The sequence below is a fragment of the Hyperoodon ampullatus genome (genome assembly GCF_949752795.1).
Source record: "Hyperoodon ampullatus genome assembly, chromosome: 13".
NCBI classification, from domain to species: Eukaryota; Metazoa; Chordata; class Mammalia; order Artiodactyla; family Ziphiidae; genus Hyperoodon; species Hyperoodon ampullatus.
The window spans coordinates 82,214,393-82,242,017 of NC_136926.1; the positions used below are offsets into that span (position 1 = coordinate 82,214,393).

The 27,625-nt window shown below is 42.4% G+C and overlaps 2 protein-coding genes across 2 annotated transcripts in view; both read right to left on the reverse strand.

The window, feature by feature from the left end:
• Positions 1-497: 497 nt before the first annotated feature.
• The window catches only part of CD226 (CD226 molecule), a gene marked incomplete at its 3' end in the record, with an annotated part of 89,626 nt that continues 62,498 nt past the window's right edge, over positions 498-27,625 (reverse strand). The window contains exons 4-6 of the mRNA XM_079717153.1: positions 10,712-10,814; positions 3,589-3,646; positions 498-611 (exon numbers count right to left, since the gene is read on the reverse strand). Of these exons, the coding sequence (XP_079573279.1) occupies positions 498-611; positions 3,589-3,646; positions 10,712-10,814 (275 nt within the window). The remainder of the gene's footprint in view (positions 612-3,588; positions 3,647-10,711; positions 10,815-27,625) is intronic.
• On the reverse strand, positions 7,429-8,427 carry LOC307061830 (tricarboxylate transport protein, mitochondrial-like; the record flags this gene model as incomplete). The annotated part of the gene is given in 3 exon segments (XM_079717152.1): positions 7,429-7,682; positions 7,684-8,406; positions 8,408-8,427. Coding segments are annotated over 3 exon segments (858 nt in total). The 3' UTR covers positions 7,429-7,567.

The window sequence follows — 27,625 nt, forward strand, 5'->3', positions numbered from 1 at the left end:
GATGGACAAGTAACCAAATGTGTTTGCTCTATCAGAGCAAACTCTTTACCAGACAGAAACAAGGATTATGAATTGCCAAGAGTTGTTGGCAGTCATCTTGGAAACACAAGGGAAAAGCCTGAATGAGAGTTAGGCTAACACCAAGGAAGTGGATCCAACACTGTGAAAGGGCATGCAGAAACTGTCTTATATCCATACTTAATTCTAGACATAATATTTAAGCCCTGGTAAATAACCCTTGCCTGAAGCTTGATCTCCCCTTGATTGTTCCATTACATGATTCAATAAGTTTCCTTTTATGTGTAAGCTAATTAGAGTCAGGTTTTCTAAAACATTTCTGTTAAGAATGCTCTCTAGTTAAGGCAGTATTTTTCCTGTCAAATGAAATAAATTTGGTCAACTAGTATCCAAGGTAGACACTAAATAGTGGGAAGAAATTGTATAAAGATCTATGTGCATAATAGTCATCATTAATATGCTCAGATTAAGGGAAAAGCTTAGACTCTAGTCTTTGGTCTACGAGAAAAGGTTGGGTAGTTGACATAAATATCCTCTCCTGCGCCATCTGAAGGTTGATTGGCAGGGACAGGACTTCTGTAGTTGTTGGTTGCCTAGAAAGACAAACACAAAGGATGTTAATAATTCACTGCATTTCAGCACTTAATAAAGACACTCAAAACATAAATCTCTCCTTAGTTCAACCATGAAATAGGTCAAATTTCTATTACAGTTAATTTCATAAAACATTCTCTTTACTGTATGGAACTTCTGTGAGAAATTACATTCTTGACTGGCAGGGTGGTGAGTGAGATACAACAGAGACCTAGCCTTGATTATCACTTGATATATTGTGATATAAATTACCTGTTTAAATGTAAAACTCCCTCTCCTGATGTTAGGCTATTGCGAAGAGAACCATTATTTGCATTTTTTATATGGAAAGTCTAGTACAGTATTTTCCCATAGTGGATAATCATTAATTTCTGTTGAATGGAAAAATAAATACTTTTAAAGTACACAGTATGCTGGCTTAAAAATAAGCAACTGAACACAATTTAAAAATTACAGGGACTCCCCTGGTGGCACAGTGGTTAAGAATCCACCTGCCAATGGAGGGGAAACAGGTTTGAGCCCTGGTCCGGGAAGATCCCACATGCCGCGGAGCAACTAAGCCTGTGCGCCACAACTACTGAGCCTGCGCTCTACAGCCCGCGAGCCACAACTACTGAGCCCGCGTGCCACAGCTACTGAAGCCCGCATGCCTAGAGCCCGTTCTCTGCAACAAGAGAAGCCACCACAATGAGAAGCCCGCACACCACAATGAAGAATGGCCCCCGCTCGCCGCAACTAGAGAAAGCCCACAACGAAGAACCAACACAGCCAAAAATAAACAATAAAATAAAATAAATAAATTTTTTTAAAATTACAAAAATAAATGGAGATTCACTTTCAAGATGATGTTATACTATCATTAATCTTCTCTACCTTAATTGGGTCACTTTGACCACCTGTATGTATGTGTGTGAGAGAAAATACGTAAGCATAAGTGACAGAGGGGGAGAGAGAGCGGGGGTGGGGCAGAATTGAAGGGAGGAGAAGAGAGGGAGAGAGAGGGGTCTTTTGGTGAGTAGTCTGAAAATTTAGTGTGGTTTCGGTGTTTGCCAGGAGAAAGTAAAAGCAAAATCCAAGTGCTATTGTTTCCTACGTAGTTTGTCTAAAAAAAAACCCTGAAAGAATCAAGTAGGTCTAACTTCACAGACCAGCTTACTGTCTAACTTTCTAATCACCATCCAAATTATCATTATTCTGCAAAAGCCTGGAAGAGTTGAATAACTAGTGAGGAAGTTGCAAAGCACCTTTCCTCCTCTGAAATTCACAGCAATAAATGTGGCTTTGGATTGGCTTGAATGGACAACAGCTAAGGACAGAGAAGGGATCCGGAAATTGTATGTGACAGAACACGGTTTCCTTGCGTGCAGGCACGGCAGGTCAGACAAGGCCAGACTTCTCCAGCCTTCACACTTGGTGCCCAAAAGCAAACGATGAGATATTTGGAAAAAAATTTTTTTTGTTTTGCAAAAAAGTAACTACCTAACAGAAAGAAGAAAGTTAAACTGATAGATTATTAAGAAGTTTGAAGCACACACACTGGATTGTCAGAAACTTTTTAGTACTTGAGGTTTTGGCCATGTAGCATTCAATGGCAAATAATTAAATTGAAGAGATATGGATGTAATTTTAGATAACAGTCAGGGAAACGTTTTATTGTAAAATTTTGTAAACACAATAGTATGTGTTAAAGAGACTATCTGACCTATAGTGGAGACAATAAGCACGAAAATAAGCGTCCCTCTTATCTTCAAACCCAGAAGGAAATTTCTCCTCTGTCAATTAAACATTAGGGGGCAGGGGCACGTAGAATAAGGACAGGGCTTCCCTAGTGGCGCAGTGGTTGAGAGTCTGCCTGCCAATGCAGGGGACACGGGTTCGTGCCCCGGTCCGGGAAGATCCCACATGCCACGGAGCGGCTGGGCCTGTGAGCCATGGCCGCTGAGCCTGCGTGTCCGGAGCCTGTGTTCCGCAGTGGGAGAGGCCACAGCAGTGAGAGGCCCGCGTACCGCAAAAAAAAAAAAAAAAAAAAGGAGGACAATGCCAAGTTCACTCGATTCTTGCAGCCCAATAAAAAGGTCTTTAGCTTTATAATCTGAACATCCATTAATTAATAAATTAATCCAAACATTGTAACAATAATGAATATCCTGCATTGCATCTTTCTATGTGCTTGCTATGCTTTCAGTTTAATTTAATTTAATCCTCACAGTAACCTCACAACATAAAAATATTATCATGTCCTGTACTGGGTCAGATATCATCCCCCCTAAATTTTTGTCCTTCCCAGACCTTCATTAATGTGACCTTATTTGGAAATAGGGTTGCTGCAGATGTAATTAGTTAAGATGAGGTCATACTGAAGTAAGGTGGGGTCTTAGTCCAATATGACTGGTTCCCTTATAAAAGGAGAAGAGATACACACAAACACACACACACACACACACACGGAAGAACGCCATGTGAAGACAGAGGAAGAGACTGGAGTGATGTGTCTAGAAGCCAAGGAATGCCAACAACCACCAGAAGCCAGGAGAGAAGCACAGAACAGAGTCTCGTCCCAAGAGGGAACTGATCCTGAGACCTTGATTTTGGATTCCAACCCTCCAGAACTGTGAGAGACTAGATTTCTGTTGTTTCTAGTCACCCTCTTTGTGGTAATTTTGTTGCTGCAGCCCTAGGAAACTAATACAGCTTTTGGTAATGTGCAATGTTGATTATTATTATCTAGTGTAATTGCTCCTTTATTTATGTGAATGTAAAACAAACAGTTTCAAAAGGTATTAATAATAGGAGACTAGTTCAGAAAATAACCATTTCATCAAATAGCTGATACTGGAACAACAGGCAACTGCATTGGTTAGGTTATTGAAAGGAGAATAAAAAAGAAGATTGCTAACTGCAAAATGGACTGACTTTACATTTATGATGCACAAAATGTGGAGGGGGGCGGGGAATGACAATTCTGAGAAAACTTACCCTATTGTGTGTGTCCCAGTACTCTTTAAATAGGCCTCTTTTCTGTCTCCTCCTCCTTCTGGAAAAACACGTACAAGAGAGGTAATAAGAATGACACTCCAGCACCAGCATTATTTCAGATGCTCTATAATACCTCACCTGTGCCCGCAGCCCACATGCCCTTAGTAATTATGTTAAAGCAGCTGTCCACAGCGGTTTTATACATACTGACCCAAAATTCCGTTGTCCTAAATTTTTTCATTTTTCGTACCTTCTCCAATGTGCTCACAGATGGTGAAGGCAACTAAATGGATATGCAGCCATTTCCTTAGTAATTAATCTCAGTGAGTTTACTAAAGAATGGTGTAGAGTGGGTTATTAATGATACATAAATGACTTAGAGATTTCCCACAATTAAAACTTCCTTTTAAATGCCAACAGTGCAACTTCTTGGATGACAATGACAATATAACTAAGCTTTATGGAATCTTCCAGCTGTTTTACTAAACCACCTGTATGGATTATTTTATTCAGATTTCATCAAAAACTCTCTATTTAATGAACTGGGGAACTGATGCACTGTGAGGAAGAGTAATTTTCCCCAAATCCCATGGTGGGTTATCCGTAGAATCAGGATTTGAATTCACAGCCCTCCTTCCTGACTACCAGGCTCACTGCTTCTACAGTCACATTGCTGCAGCTGAAAATGGGCCATCCAAAACCATACTATTCCATAAACTCTCCACAGTTTCAACAAAACTTATAAAAGCCTAACTTCAGGAGGAATCTTTGAAAAGAAAATACAAGAGAAGAGAGTAACATAATTGAATGCAAAGATGAAATAACTATATCCAGGTGTATGGAAACTGTTCTCATGGGGAGATGGTGACTATTTCTTTTCATCCCCCTACAGAAAAGATTCTTATTGAACCACAGAGGGGACAGGTCAGATACAAAAGTGTAGAGTTTTGTTTAAAGATGAGGTTATACATCTTTACTCATTAGAGAAATGCAAGTCAAAACTACAATGAGATATATCTCACACCAGTCAGAATGGCCATCATCAAAAAATCTAGAAACAATAAATGCTGGAGAGGGTGTGGAAAAAAGGGAACACCCTTGCACTGCTGGTGGGAATGTGAATTGGTACAGCCACTATGGAGAACGGTATGGAGGTTCCTTAAAAAACTACAAATAGAACTACCATAGGACCCAGCAATCCCACTACTGGGCATATACCCTGAGAAAACCATAATTCAAAAAGAGTCATGTACCAAAATGTTCATAGCAGCCCTATTTACAATAGCCCAGAGATGGAAACAACCTAAGTGTCCATCATCGGATGAATGGATAAAGAAGATGTGGCACATATATACAATGGAATATTACTCAGCCATAAAAAGAAGTGAAATTGAGCTATTTGTAATGAGGTGGATGGACCTAGAGTCTGTCATACAGAGTGAAGTAAGTCAGAAAGAGAAAGACAAATACTGTATGCTGACACATATATATGGAATTTAAGAAAAAAAATGTCATGAAGAACATAGGGGTAAGACAGGAATAAAGACACAGACCTACTAGAGAATGGACTTGAGGATATGGGGAGGGGGAAGGGTAAGCTGTGACAAAGCGAAAGAGCGGCATGGACATATATACACTACCAAACGTAAGGTAGATAGCTAGTGGGAAGCAGCCGCATAGCACAGGGAGATCATCTTGGTGCTTTGTGACCGCCTGGAGGGGTGGGATAGGGAGGGTGGGAGGGAGATGCAAAAGGGAGGATCCATGGGAACATATGTATATGTATAACTGATTAAATTTGTTATAAAGCAGAAAAAAAAAAAGATGAGGTTATAATTACTTCACAGAAATTTTGAAAACCTGGCAAGATAGTCTCTCCAAGGAAAGGTTGTTCAGATAATCAGTGTTGACTCTGATGGTCTCTTCTAGTTGCTATGAAATCCTCCTACCATGTCAACAGAATCACAGACTATGTGCATTTATTTATTTACTTATTAAGTGGTATTTAAACAAATTATTTACTTACTTTATGTGTAAATTTACTATGTGCAAGTCATATTTCTAAGATCTTTTATATAAATTATTTATTCCTCATAAGAAATCTATGATACAGACACTATTATTATCCTCTTTTCACAAGTGAGGAAACAGACAAAGATCTATGACCTTTGATCCTTTGTGAAATTATCCTTCACAAGGTTTGTTATATATTAATATAGAGTTAACTTTCCCAAGTAGGTCCAAATATATATATATATATATATATATATATATATATATATGTGTGTGTGTGTGTGTGTGTGTGTGTTATATATATAAACAAATCTATTTTTTAACATCTTTATTGGAGTATAATTCCTTTATAATGGTGTGTTAGTTTCTGCTTTATAACAAAGTGAATCAGCTATATGTATACATATAATCCCCATATCTCCTCCCTCTTGCATCTCCCTCCCCCGCTCCCTATCCCACCCCAACAAATATACTTTTAACATAAGCTTAGCATATACAATGTGATGAGGAAAAGAGAAGATGATATTTTTCTCCAGTTTTATTGAGATACAATTGATACAATACAGCACTGTGTAAGTTTAAGGTGTACAGCATAATAATCTGACTTACATACATGATGAAACAATTTCCACAATAAGTTTGGTGAACATCCACCATCTCATATAGACACAAAAGTAAAGAAATAGAAAAAACATTTTCCTTGTGATGAGAACACTTAGAATTTGCTCTCTTAACAACAGACATACATAATGTAGAGCCGTGTTAATTATATTTACCACGTCGTAGACTGCATCCCTAGCACTTATTTATCATACAACGAGAACATGAAGTTTAGAGCTGGATGATCTGCGTCTAACTTGTGCTCTGCAATTGACTAGTTATTTGCATCTCTAAAGGTCAGTGCTCTCGCCTGTAGAATAAAGACAATAAACATATTCCCGTTCTGGCTTGCTTGATTCTAAGGAGTTTCCCTGGGATGAGGAATGATCAGTGCTGAAACCGGGAAAGTCCCAGGTAAACCAAGACACCCTATTTGCTGTGAACCTCGAAGCTGACAACAAAGGTAAAAGAAAGTGCCTAACATTTGCTCACTAAATATTAAATTTCTTCCTACAGACTCAGGTGTCAATCTCTAGACTGTATCTCGGCTCCTGTCACGCTTACTGGTGCTATGCCTTCCCCTAGCCATGCTCACTGAATATTGTCACTATTCTGGTCTCTAACTGGAAATGACACCAACTGTGCTCCAAATGCCTCGTGCTCACAGGCTCCCCAGTGCTGGGCGTGAAGGAAGAATTCAGTTTCCTTCAGGCACCCTGTGATGTATTTTGGCTTCTCTCCAGGTCAGCACATCTGAAGCTGAAGCAGCAGGATTTTTTTTTTTTTTTTTCCTGGAGGCTGCAACAGGATCCAGTTTATTCTGCCTTGGAAGGGTGGTCCTGAGAGTGGCAGGTGCCACCCTGTCCTGGGCGGAGGGAGGGCCCAAGGGCTGGTTAAGGCCAGTGGCGGGAGAAGCGGGGGGTACGCAGCCCCTGGAATGCACTGAGGCCAGGCTGAGGCCCGGAGGCAGCTGTGGTAGGCCGGGGTGATGCCCCTGCTGCCCAGGGTGGAAGGCACCGGGCTGGGACCAGGCCATGGCTACAGGGCCGTGACCCAGGCCACACAGGCACCCCGGGAAGTGGGGCACAGGGTCACAGGACACGAAACATGAAACACAGGCATACGAGTAAGCACGTGGACAAGTGGGCACAGATTCACAGGCCAGAGGAACACCCGGTCTCAGCTGAACACATGGACACCATGGTGGTGTCATACAGACCACAGGGGACACATGGACTTGACGGCCACAGGGGACAGCCCTGGGCCATGGACTGTACGGGGGAAGGGGAAGGGGGCCTTTTGGCACGACTGCACTGGAATTGTGAGAAGGGGGCGCTGGGGGCAGCCCATGCGCAGACCCCGGGGCTCAGTCCGTCTTCCACACTTTGTTGAGCAGCTTCACCACCTCGTCGTAGATGACGAACACGATGGCCACGTCCAGGCACACCCGGCCCAGGCGTGGGACGGTGCCCTTGTAGAACCTGCATCCGGGTCTTGATCACGTCCAGAGGAGTGTTCCCGAAGACACTGGCTGCGCCCGCGATGGCTCCAAACACACCAGTGATGAGCGGGTTCATGGGCTTGTTGGGGTTGTCCCCTCGGTACCAGTTGCGCAAGGAGGTCATGACGAAGAAGCGAATGGCCTGGTTGGATCCCTGCTTCAGCACGGTGGCCGTGAGGCCCTGGTACGTTCCCTTCAGCCCTTGTTCCCGCACGATCTCCCTGACCCCGTGGAAGAATCCTCTGTATTTGGGGCTGGGGGAGGTCTGGTCATGGATGAACTTCACCTTGATGGTCTCCATGGGGCACATGACCACCACGGCCTCGGCCACACCAGCGCCCAGGCCGCACAGCAGCCCGCGCGTGCTGTCCAGCCGTCCCTGGGCGTCCCGCATGTGGTTGCTGAGAAACTCGAACATCCCGAACCTGACGGCCGCCTTCGGAATGGAGCCGTAGAGGAGGGAGCTGAGGCCGCGGTACAGGTCCAGGACGCCATGGTTGCGGACCGTCTGCCGCCCGCAGTCCCTGATGCCCCGGTAGCGCGGCGGGTGCGAGCGCTCGTCCAGCTGTAGCTGCGTCTTCACATACTCGGTGGGGAAGGTGATGCAGATTTCGATGCCACCCGCCAGGCCGCCTGCCAGGATCGCCTTCCCCGGGTGCGTGAGTGCGGCCTTTCCAGGCGCGGGCGCGCCGGCCGCGAGAGCGCGGGGCGCGGGGCGCGGGCATGGCGGGCGGGGTGGGGGGCCCGGCGGCGGCCTCGGGTCCGAGCTCCTGCGCTCCCGCAGGATTATTTTAAAAGTTGCTAAGACAGAGTTCAGAAGGTCATTGTTTAGTCCCTTGGGTCATTTTTCAAGACGTTTCCATTCTAAGTAACGACCACAAATCAATACCAATGACAAGGTAGAAAGAACAAGTGCTTTTTGCTGTGCGGTGTTCGGCCATGGTTATGCATTCAAGTCCACTGATCTTCTTTTTATCACATTTAACCAAGTGGGACAAGATATTCTACAGTTCAATTTAGCTATTCATGTAAAATTGATGCATTTTCATGAAGCTAAATCCTTTCTGTCCAATATCTGTGACCCTCTCGAGGTCTGTCCTGTCACTCACTCTCTCCTAGCCATATTCCCTGAGTTCCCATGTGCTCCTCCTGTCGTATCTGCCCTCGGTGCATTTTTTAATCAACCAAGGTGAAGCAGTAGAGACATCCTCAGTGTCACTAACATCCTGGGTTCCTTACCTCAATTTGCTAATTTCTGACCAGGGAAAGACTGGAGGGCAGCCCATGATGGAGAGAAAGGAAGGACGACGGTTTCATGTTTCAATTTAATTAGACAAATGCTTATGGACCATCCATTATTTGGAAAGATTAGCGCTAAATGCTATCAAACACTAAAAAATGAGTAAAACATAACCCCTGCCATTATGAATAGAAGGGAAGACAAGCATGGAAATGATTAAACTACAAAGCGGGCTGCGAGGTGTGGTGGTTACGAAGGGCAACATGATTCTGGATGGTGACATCATGTCTACTTGTAGGGAGGGAGAAGCAGGACAGCCCTCGCAGAGGGGACACGCATCCCACACCTTGAAAGGTCTGCAGGACCAGATCATTCGAAGGCCAAATATGGGGGAAATCAGCATTTTGGTGGCATAACAAATGGGAAGAGTCAGGCGTGTTCACAGAATAAAAGTTGTAGTTTCAATACAATTTGTCAATATCAGGGGAGTAAGTAAAGTAGAAAATATGAATGAATATTAGATTGGGGTCAGATTAATTGGGCTGGGGTCAGAACAAAGGGCACCTGTGCCACAAGGTTAATGAGCTTAGCATTATTCTGGTGCCAGTGGAAAGACAATAAACAGGTCTTAAACAGGGAGACGACGTGGCCAGTCTAGCTTTTAGGAGAGGAACCAGGAAAATAACAGATGGGTTAAAAAGAAAGAGAGTACCACGGAAGTCAGGCGAGCAGTGAGGAGAGCCTTCAAAGAGGTGGAGTTTGGGGATATGGCGACGAGATGGAGAAACCGATGGGAAACCCTATCAATAAGCACGCAGGACTGTGTGTGTGTGTGTGCGCGCACGCATGCGTCAGTGGCAACATTACTGAGGGAGAAGAGCGGAGATGGCTGTATTCCTTCACTCAACAAACATATAGTAAGTGCCTACAATGTGTCGGACATTCAAAATGTAGACATCAAAAGTTTGGTTCCTTCTTTCCTTAAGAATTTAATACTTTAGTTGGATCACAAGTATAAGGAATGATTCCAACCCAATATGACTACAACTAAGACTGCAACAAATACCTAGACTGGTGAGTTGATGAACATGGGGCAGCTAAGAAGGGAAGAGTTAACCAGGAACATCCTAGAAAATTGCCAGGTGTGCCACAGGCAGTAAAAAGTAGGAAACTTTAGAAGAGGCCAAATGGCCACCTGCTCTCTCTAGGGCAGCCCCTCCCAACTCCTTTCTTCTCAATAATTTGTAATAAAGGCACCTACACTGATTGTTTCAGAGAATATATAACCATTTAAAATCACGTTGTTTGCTTATTAGAATATGCATGCCACTATATCTCAGTCACCACTGTCACAATAAATATTTAATGAATGAATAAATGAAGGCATTATTACTGTTCAACCCTGATCTCCTCTCAGAATCCATCTCTCTCTCTGTCACACACACATACCTCCCCCTCACCTGACAGCTGTTTTCCTTTGCAGGAGGAGAGGAGAGACGGGGTAGCAGACAGAGCAGAGGCTCCAGGCGGCTGGCTGTGTTAATGCAGGGGCGCACTCCCCACTCCTACTAATTCCGAAATGAGTCACTCTAGCCTCCTCCTCCAACTTGAACTCCTTCTCCGCTACGTACAAGAGCAGCGCTCAAAGTACATGGACTCAGTACCTGAGTCATAAGACAGCTTGACCAACTACTGGGTTATTAATAGAGAAACTCCAGCATCAGAATTACTCAGGGAAAACCAGATCCAGGAGGAGCTGCAATACTCACCTCTTATAAGGAATGGCGATGACAGTGGTAATTAGGATAATCAACAGCAACAACAAAGCTGTCCCTGCAGCCATGAAGAGGATGGATTGGTTATTGGTTTTACCTAGAAGGAAGCAAAATTATAGGAGGAATTAGGAATTCAGCTAAAGCCAGAAAAGAAAGGGAAGTGGGAAAATTAGGAAAGGGTATATTAATCATCATAGGGTAACAGTGTAAAACAAAGATTCCAATAAAAAATAGGATGAGATAGGGGAAAAAGACTTTTCTTTCAGTCTCCTAAATATTTCTGACTCCTCACAGATTTTCACTAGTTCCTTGATCTAATGGTGTGTTTGACACCTTAATGAGACCAAGAATAGAAAGCATTCAAGACAGATATCACTTCATTCTAATGAGCTCCTGATCACATACACGAAATCTTTTGTAGAAAAAAAAACCACATCAAAATAGCATATAAATGAAGATTACTTCTTAGTTCCATTGCATTAAGTACATCCAAGACACAACAGTATGTAACTTTGATGTTTATAAGTGGAATTTTGTTCAAGAAATATTGTCTACTCAATTACGGTTAATGATAAAAAAAATCAGGAAAAGCATGTTACTTTTCCAACTCAGCGATTAACTGGAAAGAGCAATGGTCAGGGAATCTGAAATTCTCATCCTGATTCTTTCACTGTTTAGCTGTCTGACCTCCAGCAAATTCCTAACCTTCTCTGCCAGCCTTCCTTCAACTGTCAAGTGATGCCAACACTTCTAATTACATCACAGAGTTGTGATAAGAGGCTAATAAGGCAATATTCAAATATTTGCTCACCTCTGGAGCCAGATCCCATGAGGTCAGAGACCATTTCATCTTTCAAATGTCCTCCTGCCCACAGCACACCTCACCCACCGCCACCCACAGAGCTCCTTACAAGAAGAAACTCGTCAGTATGTGTTGTTGATGGAAACAGGATTGAATTGAAACCGAGGCGCCATCTTTATGGCCATCTCTATATCTTTAGGCAGCAAATTTTCCAGGAAATTTGTAGAAAAGGGGCAGCTATGGCAGAGAACAGCACAGCTTCCCTCTTTCTTGAAATAAAAGCTCGAACACTTGTACCCTGACTCCCAGGCTATCTGGAATCCCACAGCAACCTGTAAACCATACTTTTCACAGCATTCTTCCCAATCCTTCACTCAGATGATTTCTTCCTTCTTGACCCACTATAGCTGAGATTTTTTTCATGATAAGAGCTCAAAGTCTACTCCACTCATTCTTTTGCAAGCTTTACTGCAAAAAGAAACTAAGTCAAAAAATAAACATTATTTTTATGTTTTAAATTTTTTAACCTGTAAGGTGAATAAAGATAGAAAAAATATATGAACACTTTTAAAGACCTTGTATGTAGTGTCTAAGATAGGGTTTTGTCCAAATACGATGGGGAGAAGGAAAGAGAAATTTATTCAGAACAAAAATACATTGAACAAAAACAACAACAAATACACTGAACCACCACTGCAAAAAGAACAAGGATATTTTTTCCCCGTCAAATAAGAAATTAATGATTTTAAGCTCTTGGTACATTATTAAAAGCAAACAAAATACCTGAAAGTATTTGCATTATAACACAGGCCTATAAAAGGACCGCAGTTGCTATGCTGACATAATTTGAATACGGCAGATGCTAAGGTTAAATTAAATAGGCATGGTGGAAAAAAAATGAAAGTTATGATCAAAAAATTCATTGACAGTATTTTGGGAAAATTATTTACCTGCTTTTTGAAATACTATTTAGATCTTAATTACAGTAAAAAAAAAAAAAAAAGCCAATCTGGGTGGACTACAGAGATCTAAATGTTTAAATGTAAACATGAGAAGAAACTATAAGTGAGTATTATTTAATCTCTGTAATGAGAAACGACTTTCCAATTTATACAGATAAGCAAATACATAGGGGACTGACTGGGTCAAAATGAAAAATATCTGTAGGTCAAAATAAACACAAACAACATGTAAAGGCAAAAAATTAGTATCCTTAACACACATTGCTATCAAGAAAAACCTATGTTAAGACAATAAGAAAGATAAAAACAACTTATTAACCAAAAGTGCTTAAAGGCAAGTTTGCATGAAAGGAAGAAGGTGGCAAGATGGACTACCTCTGGCTCCATTGGGGGAGAGAAATCTGCCGCAACCTGCCTCTGGGAAGAAATCGCTCTCTGTGCATCAGACCCTTCCACGAGCTTCTTGCACATTTGATTAGTTACTTTTTTCCTAAAGAAATGCTCAGAAATGTGAACAAAGAGTTTTGTGGAACATTTATAACAGCAAAAAGAAAATCCTTATTTCCCAGCAGCACTCTAAAGTAAGACTACACAGCTGAGGGTCTCAAATGTAATTAGAATCACAGGGCAGGGGGGTGGGGGGAGGCTCATTAAACCACAGATGGCTGAGCTCCCCCCTCAGAATTTCTGACTCAGGAGGTTTGTGTGGGTCCCAGAATTTGCAGCTCCTGTGTGATGCTGGTCTGAGGCCACCTCCTAGAGAATCACAGCTATAGACATTAGGATCATGGGTGTAAAGAATCCCAATGAAATGGAAAACTGCTGACTCTAGATAGAAAGTTAAGTAAAATTTCAAAGCCAGAATTCACAGTTGCGCATGCTATGATATCTCAGTCAAGTATAGAACTTAGGAGAAAATGCCTGCCAGGCAGCAACATGCCAAAATTTTAAAGTGATGATCTTCAGGGAATAGAATTAAAAGCAATGGTTTCTTTAAGCTTCTTGCTATCTTCCAGATGTATTAAATGATGTATTGCTTTTAATAATCAGAAAAAATAGTACAAAAATTTAAAGGTCTGCATGCTTAAAGCAGAATACTCTGCCAATTTTTGTGGTTATATTTAAAGTGCAGGATATAGAGAGCGTCTTTGCAGAAGTGTACTCAGAATCCTTAAGAATTAAGATGGCATTCTTTGCTAAGCTCTCAATTATATGATTTAAGTAGAAACCACTGAAAAGTATCTTCATTTGTTTCACACTGCTCACTTATAAAGCCAAAATCTGAACTTCAGATGCATTGCTTAATGTGAAATATGTTGCCTCTTTTTAACCTCTTCTAGCAATGGGTGACCTGCTGGACTCAGATCCATCTTCTTCGCTCATCTTTTAACACATAGTGTTTCAAGGCAGACTGTGTACCTGGCATTAGAGATGAAATGGTGGGCACCAACAAAAAGCATGGAAGCCTGGTAGAGATTCACTTACAATCCAGAGTATCCCAGCCTATAGCCAATCCTACTTGTTACCTCCTTCTCAGCTTCCCACCCCTCTGCTGCGTTATTGTGAACCAGCAGTACTTGGACCAGGCTGGCGTAAGCACCCAACTTGCTGGGTCCTGTGAGGCTAAAACCAAAAGAAAATGGAAAAGCAAATGGGTGTGGGTGCTTTAGGGAGTTAACAGTTCCCAACGTTCACTTTTTCCTAAATTCTGCTAACAGATCTTAGCTTGAGAAACATCAGCCCTCAAGCCCCTCTCCTAAAGAAAGAATTACGGTCTCTTCTAGGCAGCCACTTTTTTGCTGATTTTTTTTTTCAACCTTCATCCCAATGCGGTGTTGATTCATAAGAGGACAAAAGTGTCTTGAACCATAAAGCCATTATTTTCCCTCCCATCAAGAAAGATAAATAGGACTCCCCTGGTGGCGCAGTGGTTAAGCATCCACCTGCCAATGCAGGGGACACGGGTTCGAGCCCTGGTCTGGGAAGATCCCACATGCCATGAAGCAACAAAGCCCATGCACAACTACTGAGCCTGTGCTCTAGAGCCCGCGAGCCACAACTACTAAGCCCACGTGCCACAACTACTGGAGCCCGTGCGCCTAGAGCCCGTGCTCCACAACAAGAGAAGCCACCGCAATGAGAAGCCCACACACTGCAATGAAGAGTAGCCCCCGCTCGCTGCAACTAGAGAAAGCCTGCGTGCAGCAACGAAGACCAAATGCAGCCAAAAATAAATACATAAAATAAATAAATTTATTAAAAAAAGGAAAGAAAGGTAAATACAGTTAAAACAATCTAAAGCACGTCAGTGAGATATATAAATGAGTAACTTACTCGAGGACTGCAAACCTCCAGGCCACGTTTCTGCCAATGCCAAGTATTTACAGCTGAGTTATAAACCCTTAGAAAGGCTTGGGATATAAATGCTGCCAGGTCCTTGCCTCAGAGCCAGGCGGGTAAGAGCAGGCACTGATGTTTACTATTTATCTTTTATTAGAGTCTGGGGTGGGGTTAGGGACTGGGGAAACCAAGCAACTTAGAACCTAAATATCTGGACCAAAAAACATGCTGAGAAAAACTCAAGAGATCCTGACCCTCTACCCAGCCCTGGGCAGGTCATGGTAGATACCAGTAAAAGTTATTCCTGCTGTCTTACCTCATTAAAAAGAAGAGAAATATTTGATTTCACTCTATGTACAGATGGGATACACACTGTGTATGTTACCACAGGATAGATGTGTGTTAGTTGACAGACTCAGCACTATCAGGTTGATTCCAATTTTTGACTCACTGTACAATGCAAATATCCAATCTTCGTCCCACATTAGACACTGATTTGCTGAAAAAATAGATGGAGGAGGGAAGCCTTTGGTTCTAAGTCCTATCTTCTAATTATTTTCCCTGGAAGACCCCGGCGTAAGATCACTTGATCTTCTGGACACTTTTTTGGCAACTGCAAAATGATGATGCAATCAATCCAAGGGTGGCCATGGGGGTGGCTCTAGATAAAACATGTAGGGGGGCTTTATTTACATATTTACATATTTAAGCACCACATAATGTAAGCTATTAAGAGTGAACTTATGTTTTGTCCACACACATTCAAAATTAGATTTAAACGACTAATTTCTATTCTTTTCACGTTGACATTCCATGTTGCACTAGTCATGTATAACAGAGGATGCTTGTTCCTGTAACTAGATTCACCTTCCTGGGGAAAGGTAGAAGTGGTGTTGATAAACATGTATAAAATGGTTGTAGCTTTGGAGGACCACTGGAAAAAATGGTGGTCTGAAGTCTGTTGAACGTTCCTGTATGCCTGAAATACAGGCATGGTAATATGATTCCAAGTTTTCAAAGGTCAACTTTCTTTGTGCAGACCGATTTTATACTCTTTGTAGTTCAGAAACCTTTCCCTGTTTTATAGCAAGAAGGTCCTAGGGAATAAATTATTTTCAGAGAATTAAAGGGCCATGACATCAACCTCTAATTTTTCTTCTGAGTGAATAGTAACTATTCCTCCTCAAAATGAAAGTATTATTGTATATGTGGAATCTAAAATATGACACAAATGAACTTATCTATGAAACAGAAACAGATTCACAGATATAGAGAAGAGACTTCTGGTTGCCAAGGGGGAGGGGGGTGGGGGAGGGGTGGGTTGGGAGTTTGGGGTCAGCAGATGCAAGCTATTATGTACAGAATTGATAAACAACAAGGTCCTACTGTATAGCACAGGGAACTCTATTCAATATTCTGTAATAAACCATAATGGAAAGGAATATAAAAAAGTATATATATACAGGTATAACTGAATCACTTTGCTGTACAGCAGAAACTAACACAATATTGTAAATCAACTATACTTCAATAAAATTAAAAAAATAGGCTTCCCTGGTGGCGCAGTGGTTAAGAATCCGCCTGCCAATGCAGGGGACATGGGTTCGAGCCCTGGCCCAGGAAGATCCCACATGCCACGGAGCAACTAAGCCCGTGCCCAGCAATTACTGAGCCTGTGCTCTAGAGTCCACGTGCCACAACTACTGAGCCCACGTGCTGCAACTACTGAAGCCCGTGCACCTAGAGCCCATGCTCCACAACAAAAGAAGCCACTGCAATGAGAAGCCCGTGCACTGCAACTAAGAGTAGCCCCCGCTCGCCGCAACTAGAGAAAGCCCGCACGCAGCAATGAAGACCCAATGCAGCCAAAAATAAATAAATAAAATAATTTTAAAAAAAATAAAAATAAAAATAAATAAATTATTAGATTTTAACTGAGAAACATAAGGTGCACAGAATCTAAATAATTGTCCTGTAATTACAGAGCAAGCCAATGAGGAAGCGAGTTTCTAATCTTATGTACACGTTTTGCTGCAATGGTTTTGCCTCTCTTGATGGAAAATAGTTTCCCAAGTGACTTAAACACTTTAAAACTTTACGTCAGTTGGGAAACACATAGTCTAAGATAGGCTGTAAAGTCTACTACTGACTAGGCTGACTGCAGTAGCTACATTTTCTGGTGTCACTATGTGCACTGGCTGTACTCTGGGCCATAGTGCTCTACAGCGACTGAAGTACGGGAAGGGCACCCAAGTCAGCATATGCGGCACAGGGATGGTGAACGTTCTGATTTGGTAATTTGTTGAGAAAATTTTCAAGGCTGACTCCATCATATTAGATGCCTCACCTTTCTACCCAAGTATTCCTTAGTCTTACGTTATATTTCTTAAAATATTTCTCCATTTTCATAAACAGATATTATTTATGAAAGGAGATTGTATTTACGCATTACAAGTCAGAAAGTCAAGACCTGCACACTTCCTGCTCACTTCTGTGGTGAATTAGTGTGCAGAAAAGAATTAATGTAGCAGCCCAAAGACTGCTGGCCTTAGAAAGGCCTGCTTGCAAGGTTGGTCCTTGGCTAGTGTGTGCGAACTTGGAATTGGGGAGTGTTCTCACCATTTCTTAACTGTTAGGGTGGTTTATTGAGGCTAAACTGTTGATACAAACAATGTGGTTTATGCTAAACACCTGCTTCCCTTCTGGGAATTAGTCCTTCTGACTTTGCCCCATGCATCTTTTCCCTTTGCTGATTTTGCTTTGTATCCTTTTTCTGTAATAAATCAAAGCCATATCTTTGGAATGTAATCATCAAAGAAGGGAGAGCCCATATATTCCAATTCTGTGGGAAGGTAGAAGCCTAACTTCCAAGGGCACCTTGCTCCGAGGTACAAAACTACCTCCTGGTGTAAAGATGTAAGAAGCTCATTTTTCCTTTGGATAAAGCCAATTAGCTAACATAGATGATCATACCAGGTGGATTTAGGATGAGCTGTGTGTGACAAATGATGGCTATCAAGTCCTCCTACTTGAGGACTAGTTACCGTTTACCTTGAGAACATGCATATAATGGGTTGTATCTGCCAGGCTTTACAAAAGGTTAAGATTTCCTTCTGTCTTTGCAGTCTCTTAGTGGACTGCCTGTGATGCGTATCACAATTCTAGTTTCATGCTTATTCAACAGTAAAATTGTTTTCTTTCCCTTCTTCCTTGGTGGAGCAGTTTTCTGGGTAGGGAGGAGATTTTGTTTCCAATTCTAATTCCCCAAAACATTGTTGTTATTACTGTTGTTTAACCAAGTGTAACTCTACATTACTGTGTCACTATCATGCTTATCCATGAGGATATAATAGGAAATTTTTCAAATGCTCCACTAAAATCAAGATGAACATTTTACCCATGCAATAAAACATAAGTAGGCATAACATACCATTTAAATTATTTATTTATTTAGCTGTTCAAGATAAAGGTCCATACATGTGAGAGAATATAACTCTTCAGGATATTTAATATAGAAAATAGACTTCTGTTTTTTCGTGGGAGATTGTGAAGGCTAAGTCCTTGCTCTCCTTACTCTGATGGCTAATAACTGCAGCTCTGGGTCCAATGGTCATTAGTCAACCTCGAGAACTGGAGAGAGAGCAGGATTCAAGAGGAAAGAGGAGGGACTTAAGGCGGAAGGAGGCCACGTTCGGGAACTCTGAGCTGGTTCCAGGGCAGTCGCTCAAGGGAGCAAGCTTGCCCACAGGGAGGTTCTGCTGGGCGGGTCTGGTGAAGACCTTGGTGGCAGGTGTTCGCAAAGCCAATGAGTCACGTGAGAGCTGAGCTCTCACCAGTTCTCTCCAGCAAGGCCCTTAATTCACCTTTGCCTGGAGGCTACTCCTAAAGCTGCCCTAGCCTGTTCCTGGTGTGGACGTGCCTTCATCAGCAACCCGCACTCCCCTCCAGACCCTGACAACTACTACCTGGTTTTGCTTGTCCCTCATGTAACTGTGTGAACACCCTCCCTCACATGACTTCAGGATACCTGCAAACCCCAGAAAAGGGGACGAGTCAGCGGGGAACCCACAGACACAGCACCTGGGGCGACCTGAGCAGGTGGAGCTGGAAGAAACTAGCGGGCGATCAAACTCCCGCTCCTTTGCCTACAGATACTCTATGTGCTGGTCCGGTAGGTAACCCATTGCACCTACGAACCTCCTAAAAGAATGGACGCAAGGCTGTGGAACTCCACAGTAGCCAGCTTCCCTTGTGATGCTGCTCTTGACGGCAGTAATGATTTTTTCCTTCCACTTGGAGAAGCAAGATAGTGCCACAGTTAAGAAAAAAGAACCCTGAAGCCCGTCTGCATGGCTTTGAATCCCAGCCCCTCTCCCTACTAGCCGTGAAGTCTTGGATAAGGCTTCATGCCTCACTTAACCTCTCCATGCCTCACTTTCCTCATCCATAAGATGTAGATAATAATAGAGCTGTAGTGACAACTAAATGAGTAATTGCCAGTAGATTCTTAGAGTGACTGGCACAAACATAAGCATAATGTGTGAGTTTGTCATATAGTGGCCAAGACAAAGCCCTGTGACATTTAGTTCTTATAACTGCTATTTATAACTTTTCCCTTGGGTCCTTAGAAAACTTTAGACTTCAAACTATATGGCATTTATAAAGGCCTATATATAAATGTGCTATAAATGTCATCCAGATATTTTCAGAATATGAAACAGACACCAAGCTTTGGGCTGAGTATGTACCTCCACATATTCTATCCAACTTAAGACATTTTAATTAAAAAACTGTTTACTAAATGCTCTACAAAACATGTGAAAGCTAATGCCTGGCTAAAGGAATAAGTGCTCTGGTAATAATTGCAAAATCTGAAGCTTTATGCTCTAGGGTTTAATTATCCATGTGATCTCTCCATTTTTAAAATAGCCAGTGATTTAAAAAAAGGAATTGCATGATTGGATTTCAAAGCTGATATCTTTACTTATTAGACCAGGAAGAGAAGACAGTAGCCAGCATAAAAGCAAAACAACCTGTTTTGATTAAAGTATTTGGGTTTTGTGTGTTTCTTGTGAGTGTAAAGTTGCCCACACAAGCACATGTATTTATTGAATGTTTACCATATGGCAGATTGTTCCACCTAACAATATTCACAGTTATCTTAATTCACAACATTTCTGTATATACACATACAAATTAAAAGAGTGAAGAATTTATCTCAGTGCTCTATATAAAACATGAAAAAATCAGAATAATGGTTATACTTTGCAAGCCTGTATTTTTTTTTTTTTTTTTTTTTTTTTTTTTTTTTGTGTGTGTGGTACACAGGCCTCTCACTGTTGTGGCCTCTCCCGTTGCGGAGCACAGGCTCCGGACGCGCAGGCTCAATGGCCATGGCTCACGGGCCCAGCCGCTCCGTGGCATGTGGGATCTTCCCGGACCGGGGCACGAACCCGCGTCCCCTGCATCGGCAGGCGGACTCTCAACCACTGCGCCACCAGGGAAGCCCTGTATTTTTTTATATTTGTAAACTCACCTCTTATGTGGCCCCAATTTGGGGGTCATTTGCACATCCATCATGCCCTTGAGCTTCTTTGATTTGAAGCCACAGAAAATATCCCACCCTTTGTTAACGTAGTTTCTCATCTCAATATTTACTCTTTACTTGCCCGTGTCCATCACTGTGTTGATAAGGATTTTTCATTTCACTCACTAGTCACCTTAGCTAAAGCCATTTCTCACTCCTCCACCAGTGCAGTGGAGAGCTTTAAACAGTTCAACTTTACATCCGTGAAAGGAAGAATCTCTTCCTGTGGGTTAATTAAATAAAACACTACTCTTATACTTAAAAGATTATGAACATCATAGTTATTTTTGAGTTTTAGGCAAAGTGAAATGCATCAAATTAACTCTGGAAATGAAGTTTAGAGTGACCAATGAGAATTACAAAATATTTCTTTTATTAAATTATCCAAGCATACTCCTCTGTTAAATAAATAACTCTTAAAAACCCCTGAATCGTTTCAGTGTAAATAACTTTAAGATAAAAATGGGGGTTCAAAGATGTATCTCTACAAATGACAGATCTGTGTTTATTCTTCATTTCTTGTTCTTTTAAATAACATAGCCCTCTGCAAACCTACTAGGTCACCTTTGAATATTTGTCAAGGGTCAGGTCAGTACATGTTTGAAATACCTCAGTTGAAGTTGGAAGTAGTTGTCTGACTAATTGAATTGCAATACTTAAAACTAGAATTGCTATTAAGAATGAAATGCCATTAATCTTATATGAAGAACTAATTTTTTTTAAAATTTTAAGTAATTTTCTACTTGCCTTTGGGGAAAACTTCACACAGTCATCTACGTTCAGTTTCTAATAAGGCTCTAAGAGACAATTACAAGCTGTTAACAATTCCCAGATGCTTTAAAATAAAAAAAGCACACACACGACAAAGGAGTCCAAATGGCTATTTTGCCTTGGGAGTCATTAGGCAGGTCTCTCACACAAGTGTGGTCATGGATTTTAAGTGGGAAGAAAATCAGTACATTTTTCTGAATTTGAATTCCTACCTGTACTCTAAGTTCCTACGGAGAGGAAAGTGTCATGAAAATTACTTGAAATTCAGGCTGAGGATAAGGATCCACTTAAAGAAAAGCAGTTCCTAGGATTAGCTGCTTTCTAATACCACCAACTTACTTTGTTTACAGTAGTGATAACAATACACATTCATCAATGTTCCTTATGTAAGAGCACCATCAAATCCACTTAACATTAGATTTTCAACATTTCCTTCTCTCTGTTAATAACTTGTCAATCCAATACCTTGTTTATCTACACAAATATGGTACGTATAAACAATGACTGCAGGCAAACATTCCAGGATTGTGTGCCTTAGGAAAGATGAATAAATCAACATGTGGGCTCACAAAACAAACTGAATGACTGACTGGTTGCTTTTTTTTTTTTTTAATTAGATGTCTCATAAAAGAACTGATGTGGGCAGAGGCAACTGTAAAGCTACAACGACATAATAGGCCCTGATTGAGTAATCAACTCACTTGTGATGCTGGAAACAGTATGTTTCAACTGGATACCCAGTTATCATCCAGAATTTTAATAACATAACTAAATTGGGCTAAAAATTGTACTTGATCTGTATTGGTAGAGGCTATTTGAGCCTCCAGGCAATGACACCAGTGCTCTGGGATTCTGGCCCTATGGTTCTATCATATAAATTAACTGTCATGGACATTATTTTCTATGTAGGAAGAGATGATAAAAGGCTGAGGTTCATCACACCGGGTCACGGAAATGGACGTATCTGGCAGCCCAGCACATACCAGCTCAGAAAACTGCCATGCCTACAATAGTTGCATCTATTATAAATTCAGAGGAGTGGGACAGAAGGTTCTGGATTAATAAATCCCTAAAAAGATACATTTTGTCTACAACTTCAAACTGTTTAGGAATCCAAATCACCTGGGAGAAAAATGAGTGAATTTTAGCAGAAACTAAGGCCAAAGAAAGAAATGAAGTTTATTTCTCCTCTGTAATATTCTCATGGTCTCACTCAGGAGCACAGAGTCCAGAGACAGTAATCTCCACCAAGCCATCACAGGCAAGATTTAGAACCTATAGCATCTATTCCTCTATGCTACCCCTTGGTCGACCCCATACCTCACGGAAGAAAGATATGGGAAGATTCTCTTGGCTGTGGCCCCATGACTTCCTAGTGAAAACTTCTTCAATCTCCATTTATAATTTCCATCCTCCACGTTTATTGACTAGCCATTATACACCATTTATATAGAATATGCAAAACAAGAGAACTAAAAAAAGGAAATCACCTTTTTGAAAGATATATATGTGAACAAAGTTCATGAAAATTTTCTCCCCAAACATTGCAGTGGATCTTCTGAGAGTTCAGGTTTCTTTGATCAGCAATCACTAAACCTCAAATGTTGTGTTGATGAAGAAAATCTAGAAATAATCCAGCTAGAAAACTGGGAAATAAAATGGACACAGTCCCTACGAGAACATACAGAAATATTAACGTTCACAGAATCGGTCAAGAACACTTATTAAGCATGTTCTGGAAAGATACGTTGACAGCTCTAAGCAGAGATGTCATAATCCTTAATCTCAAGTAATTTCTTATATAAGAGTCGGGACCATTGCAAATAGACACAGTTATTAAATGACTCAAGGGTATCAGTTTCCTAGTTATAAAAGTTTGAGAAATTCAAGATGCTTGATGGTTCAATGTCAGGGAAGCAGTTTGAGCTAATGTGAAAAGATCGTGAAGATGGTAAGATCAGACTGAAACCCTAAAGGAAGGGAGGTAACTGCGGTGAAAATTAGTAAATTGGTTGGGAATAGGAGAAAGTAGGAACGTGGCACTGGTGACAAGCACAAGCTGACGTTCCAATCTGACCAACAACACCTACCCCTTCTCCAGGCCACCTGTGTGCCCCGCCAAGTGGGTAGGGGACCTGTGGCCCATCAGCAAGCCTGTGCATCAGCTTGGGTCTTCATCAGTGTGGAGGAAGGGGCACCTTTTTTCTAATTTATCTGCCATTTGTAATTTGTCTACCTGAAGTGGGCTCCTTTTTTGTGTCCCAAAGACCCAGTATGTGACAGTGGTAGCCTAGTTTGAGAGCTCAGTCATTCATGTACTGATTATTGCAACTGACTCTTAGCTAATTTCCTCTGCCTCAAATTTCTCTTTTTCTACGATTTGACTTACACTTCCTTAAATACTACTTTGTGCCATCTTTGATCAAGAATTGATAGTGGCTTTCATTGCTCTTACATGAGATCTAGTATTTCACCAAGTTATCAATTAATTGAGCCTACCTCCTTCTATATTAACCCATAACTCAGAACCTCTGTACCAACCTAGTCATTTGAGTGTAATCACCCACGCACAACTCCCCCGCCCCACCCCGTGCATACTGTGTACATCCCCGGACTCTGTTTTGTCTCTTTGTTCTGCTCTGATCATCAAAGCTTTATATGAAACTTGATGGTTCAGATGAGTGGCCTCGTTGGTGGAAGATGATTGGGGAAAGACATGAGTAACTATACTTCTTAATATAGTTAAAAACTAGTCTTTTCCAGAAACTTTCTGAGGGTCTGATTTCATTTCTCTGATCCTCATTATTTTTATAATTAATAAGCTCAGTTGAAACAATTGTAGTTTGCACATCGTTAAATTAATATTAAAAGACTTCACAAATTATTTTGGTAGAACTTAAAATACTTTTCTCATAACTAATGAAAATCCAGAGGATATTAAGGGCCAAAAGTAATTTTGGTCACTGTCAGTATGCATGCATTTTTCCCCTGTTCCTGGCCCCTGTGGTCTAGACAAGCTTCAAATTCAGAAAACTCAGTCTGGAAGCATTTTACACTACTTCCCAGGTCTTGAGTGCAAACAGGGGGAGTCAAGTATTTCTTTTCATTCAGCAAAGAAAGTCAATTTGGGTTCAACTCATGCTTCTGCCACTTTCTCCCTCTGTTCAAAGTAAGTCAAGGCCTGGATATACGATGTATTGGTTGACATCGTATCATCTTTTCAGTGGCCTCTCAGTACCTGGTACTTGTCTGAAGATGAACACAGGCAGGCAAAATCAGGGGAAGAACGTGTGTGTGTGTGTGTGTGCGCGCGCGTGTGTGCGTATTTTTGCTTTCCATCTGATTTTTTATCTTCAATCTTTACTTATAATTATTTTTAAAAGCAATTAGGGTTTCCCTGGTGGCGCAGTGGTTGAGAGTCCGCCTGCCGATGCAGGAGACGCGGGTTCGTGCCCCGGTCCGGGAAGATCCCACATGCCGCGGAGCGGCTGGGCCTGTGAGCCGTGGCCGCTGATCCTGCGCGTCCGGAGCCTGTGCTCCGCGACGGGAGAGGCCACAGCAGTGAGAGGCCCGCGTACCACAAAAAACAAAACAAAAAACAAAACAAAACAACAACAACAACAAAAAGGAATTAAACCAAAACATACAGTAAACAGGTATCATCTTCTATCAAATATAACTTTTTACTAATGGGCCGAGTTGATATTCTTTCAACCTGTCAGTTGAATGTCAAAAAGCCATTTTTCAAGAATTCAAAACACTTCAACACTAACAATGCTGACCATTACACTGTCACCTTCATTTTCGACACTGTTTATAGCTTATGTACAAAGAAAAGAAACAGCTTTGTGCAAGGAACTTAGCCATGTTTGGGTAACTGAAAGACATTTTTATTAATTAGTAAGAGTTAAATAATTATACCTCCAAGAATCCATTTTCTCTATGATTTATGGTGTTTTTAATAAGTTTTTCAACATATAATGGACAAGATTTTATTTCAGAAGTGTTTGAAAATGGTTCTTTATGACATTTTCTGAATAGAACTTTTTCTTGCCTTGGTCTCTGAGAGAAGATTAGCGACTACCTTTATTCTTTCTTTTTTTCTGTCCAGGTTTTAAGAACACTTCTATAATGCAAGAGTATTTTTTTTAAGGTGAGAAATATTTTCTCGATGTCTCTGAAGGAATGGAGTCAACATGAAGAACCTCAATATTTCTCCCCAAATATTCTATCAACCCTCTTTTTCATCAAGTTCTAAGCTCCCTCTGTCATTAAGAGGAGTAGAGAAAGCTTTGATGCTGTGCAAGGTGACTGTGTACAAAAGCTGCTAACCTCTGGCAAAGGGCTTCCTTAGCACACACAGCTCCTACAGCGGCAGCAGTGGAGGCTGCTCTACATACAAAACCTCCTCTTCTTCCTTCCTGATGCAGGAGGGAATCTCAGCCTGCACTATAAGCAGAGTCTATGAACGGGCAGCCACATCCTAGGAAGCCTTGGCTCTAAAAGTCTACACACAGGCCAAGGCACATGAGTTGGCTAGAAGCATATGGAAGAAAGGCAGAAAGAAAGACGGATGGAGGGACTTCCGGGTAAGATGGCGGAAGAGTAAGACGCGGAGATCACCTTCCTCCTCACGGATACACCAGAAATACAGCTACACGTGGAACAACTCCTACAGAACACCTACTGAACGCTGGCAGAAGACCCCAGACCTCCCAAAAGGCAAGAAACTCCCCACATACCTGGGTAGGGCAAAGCGGAGAGATTCCCGCACGGAGGATCGGTGCCGAGCGGCACTCACCAGCCCGAGAGGCTTGTCTGCTCGCCCGCCGGGGCGGGCGGCGCTGGAGGCTGAGGCTCGGGCTTCGGTCGGAGCGCAGGGGGAGGACTGGGGCTGGCGGCGAGAACTCAGCCTGAAGGGGGCTGGTGTGCCACAGCTGGCCGGGAGGGAGTCCGGGGGAACTCTGGAGCTGCCGAAGAGGCAAGAGACTTGTTCTTCCCTCTTGGTTTCCTGCTGCGCGGGGGGAGGGGATTGAGAGCGCTGCTTGGGGGGGCTCCACAGACGGGCGCGAGTCGCGGCTGGGGGCGCGGAGCCCAGTGGCGGGCGTGGGACGCTGGGGCTGCTGCTGCCGCCGCCGGGGGGCCCGTGTGCGAGCGCGGGTCGCTGTCCGCGCCGCCCTTCCGGGAGCCTGGGCGGCCCGCCACTGCCGGGGTCCCGGGATCCAGGGGCGGCTTCCCTGGGGGAGCGCACGGCGCGCCTCGGGCTGGTGCAGCGTCGCGCCGACCTCTGCCGCTGCAGGCTCGCCCCGCACTCCGTGCCCCTCCCTCCCGCCCGGCCTGAGTGAGCCAGAGTTCCCGAAGAGGCTGCTCCTTTAACCCTTTCCTGTCTGAGCGAAGAACAGACGCCCTCCGGCGACCTACACGCAGAGGCGGGGCCAAATCCAAAGCTGAGACCCGGGAGCTGTGAGAACAAAGAAGAGAAAGGGAAACCTCTCCCAGCAGCCTCAGAAGCAGCGGATTAAAGCTCCACAATCAACTTGATGTACCCTGCATCTGTGGAATACATGAATAGACAACAAATCATCCCAAATTGAGGAGCCAGGAGTCAGTACTGTGCCTCTGAGGTGGGAGAGCCAACTTCAGGACACTGGTCCACAAGAGACCTCCCAGCTCCACATAATATCAAACGGCGAAAATCTTCCAGAGATCTCCATCTCAACACCAGCACCCAGCTTCACTCAACGACCAGCAAGCTACAGTGCTGGACACCCTATGCCAAACAACTAGCAAGACAGGAACACAACGCCACCCATTAGCAGAGAGGTGGCCTAAAATCATAAAAAGTCTGCAGACACCCCAAAACACACCACCAGACGTGGACCTGCCCACCAGAAAGACAAGATCCAGCCTCATCCACCAGAACACAGGCACTAGTCCCCTCGACCAGGAAACCTACACAACCCACTAAACCAACCTTAGCCACTGGGGACAGACACCAAAAACAACAGGAACTACGAACCTGCAGCCGGCAAAAAGGAGACCCCAAACACAGTAACATAAGCAAAATGAGAAGACAGAAAAACACACAGCAGGAGAAGGAGCAAGATAAAAACCCACCAGACCTAACAAATGAAGAGGTAATAGGCAGTCTATCTGAAAAAGAATTCAGAATAATGATAGTAAAGATGATCCAAAATCTTGGAAATAGAATAGACAAAATGCAAGAAACAGTTAACAAGGACCTAGTAGAACTAAAGATGAATCAAGCATCGATTAAAAACACAATAAATGAAATGAAAAATACTCTAGATGGGATCAATAGCAGAATAACTGAGGCAGAAGAACGGATAAGTGAGGTGGAAGATAAAATAGTGGAAATAACTAATGCAGAGCAAAATAAAGAGAAAAGAATGAAAAGAACAGAGGACAATATCAGAGACCTCTGG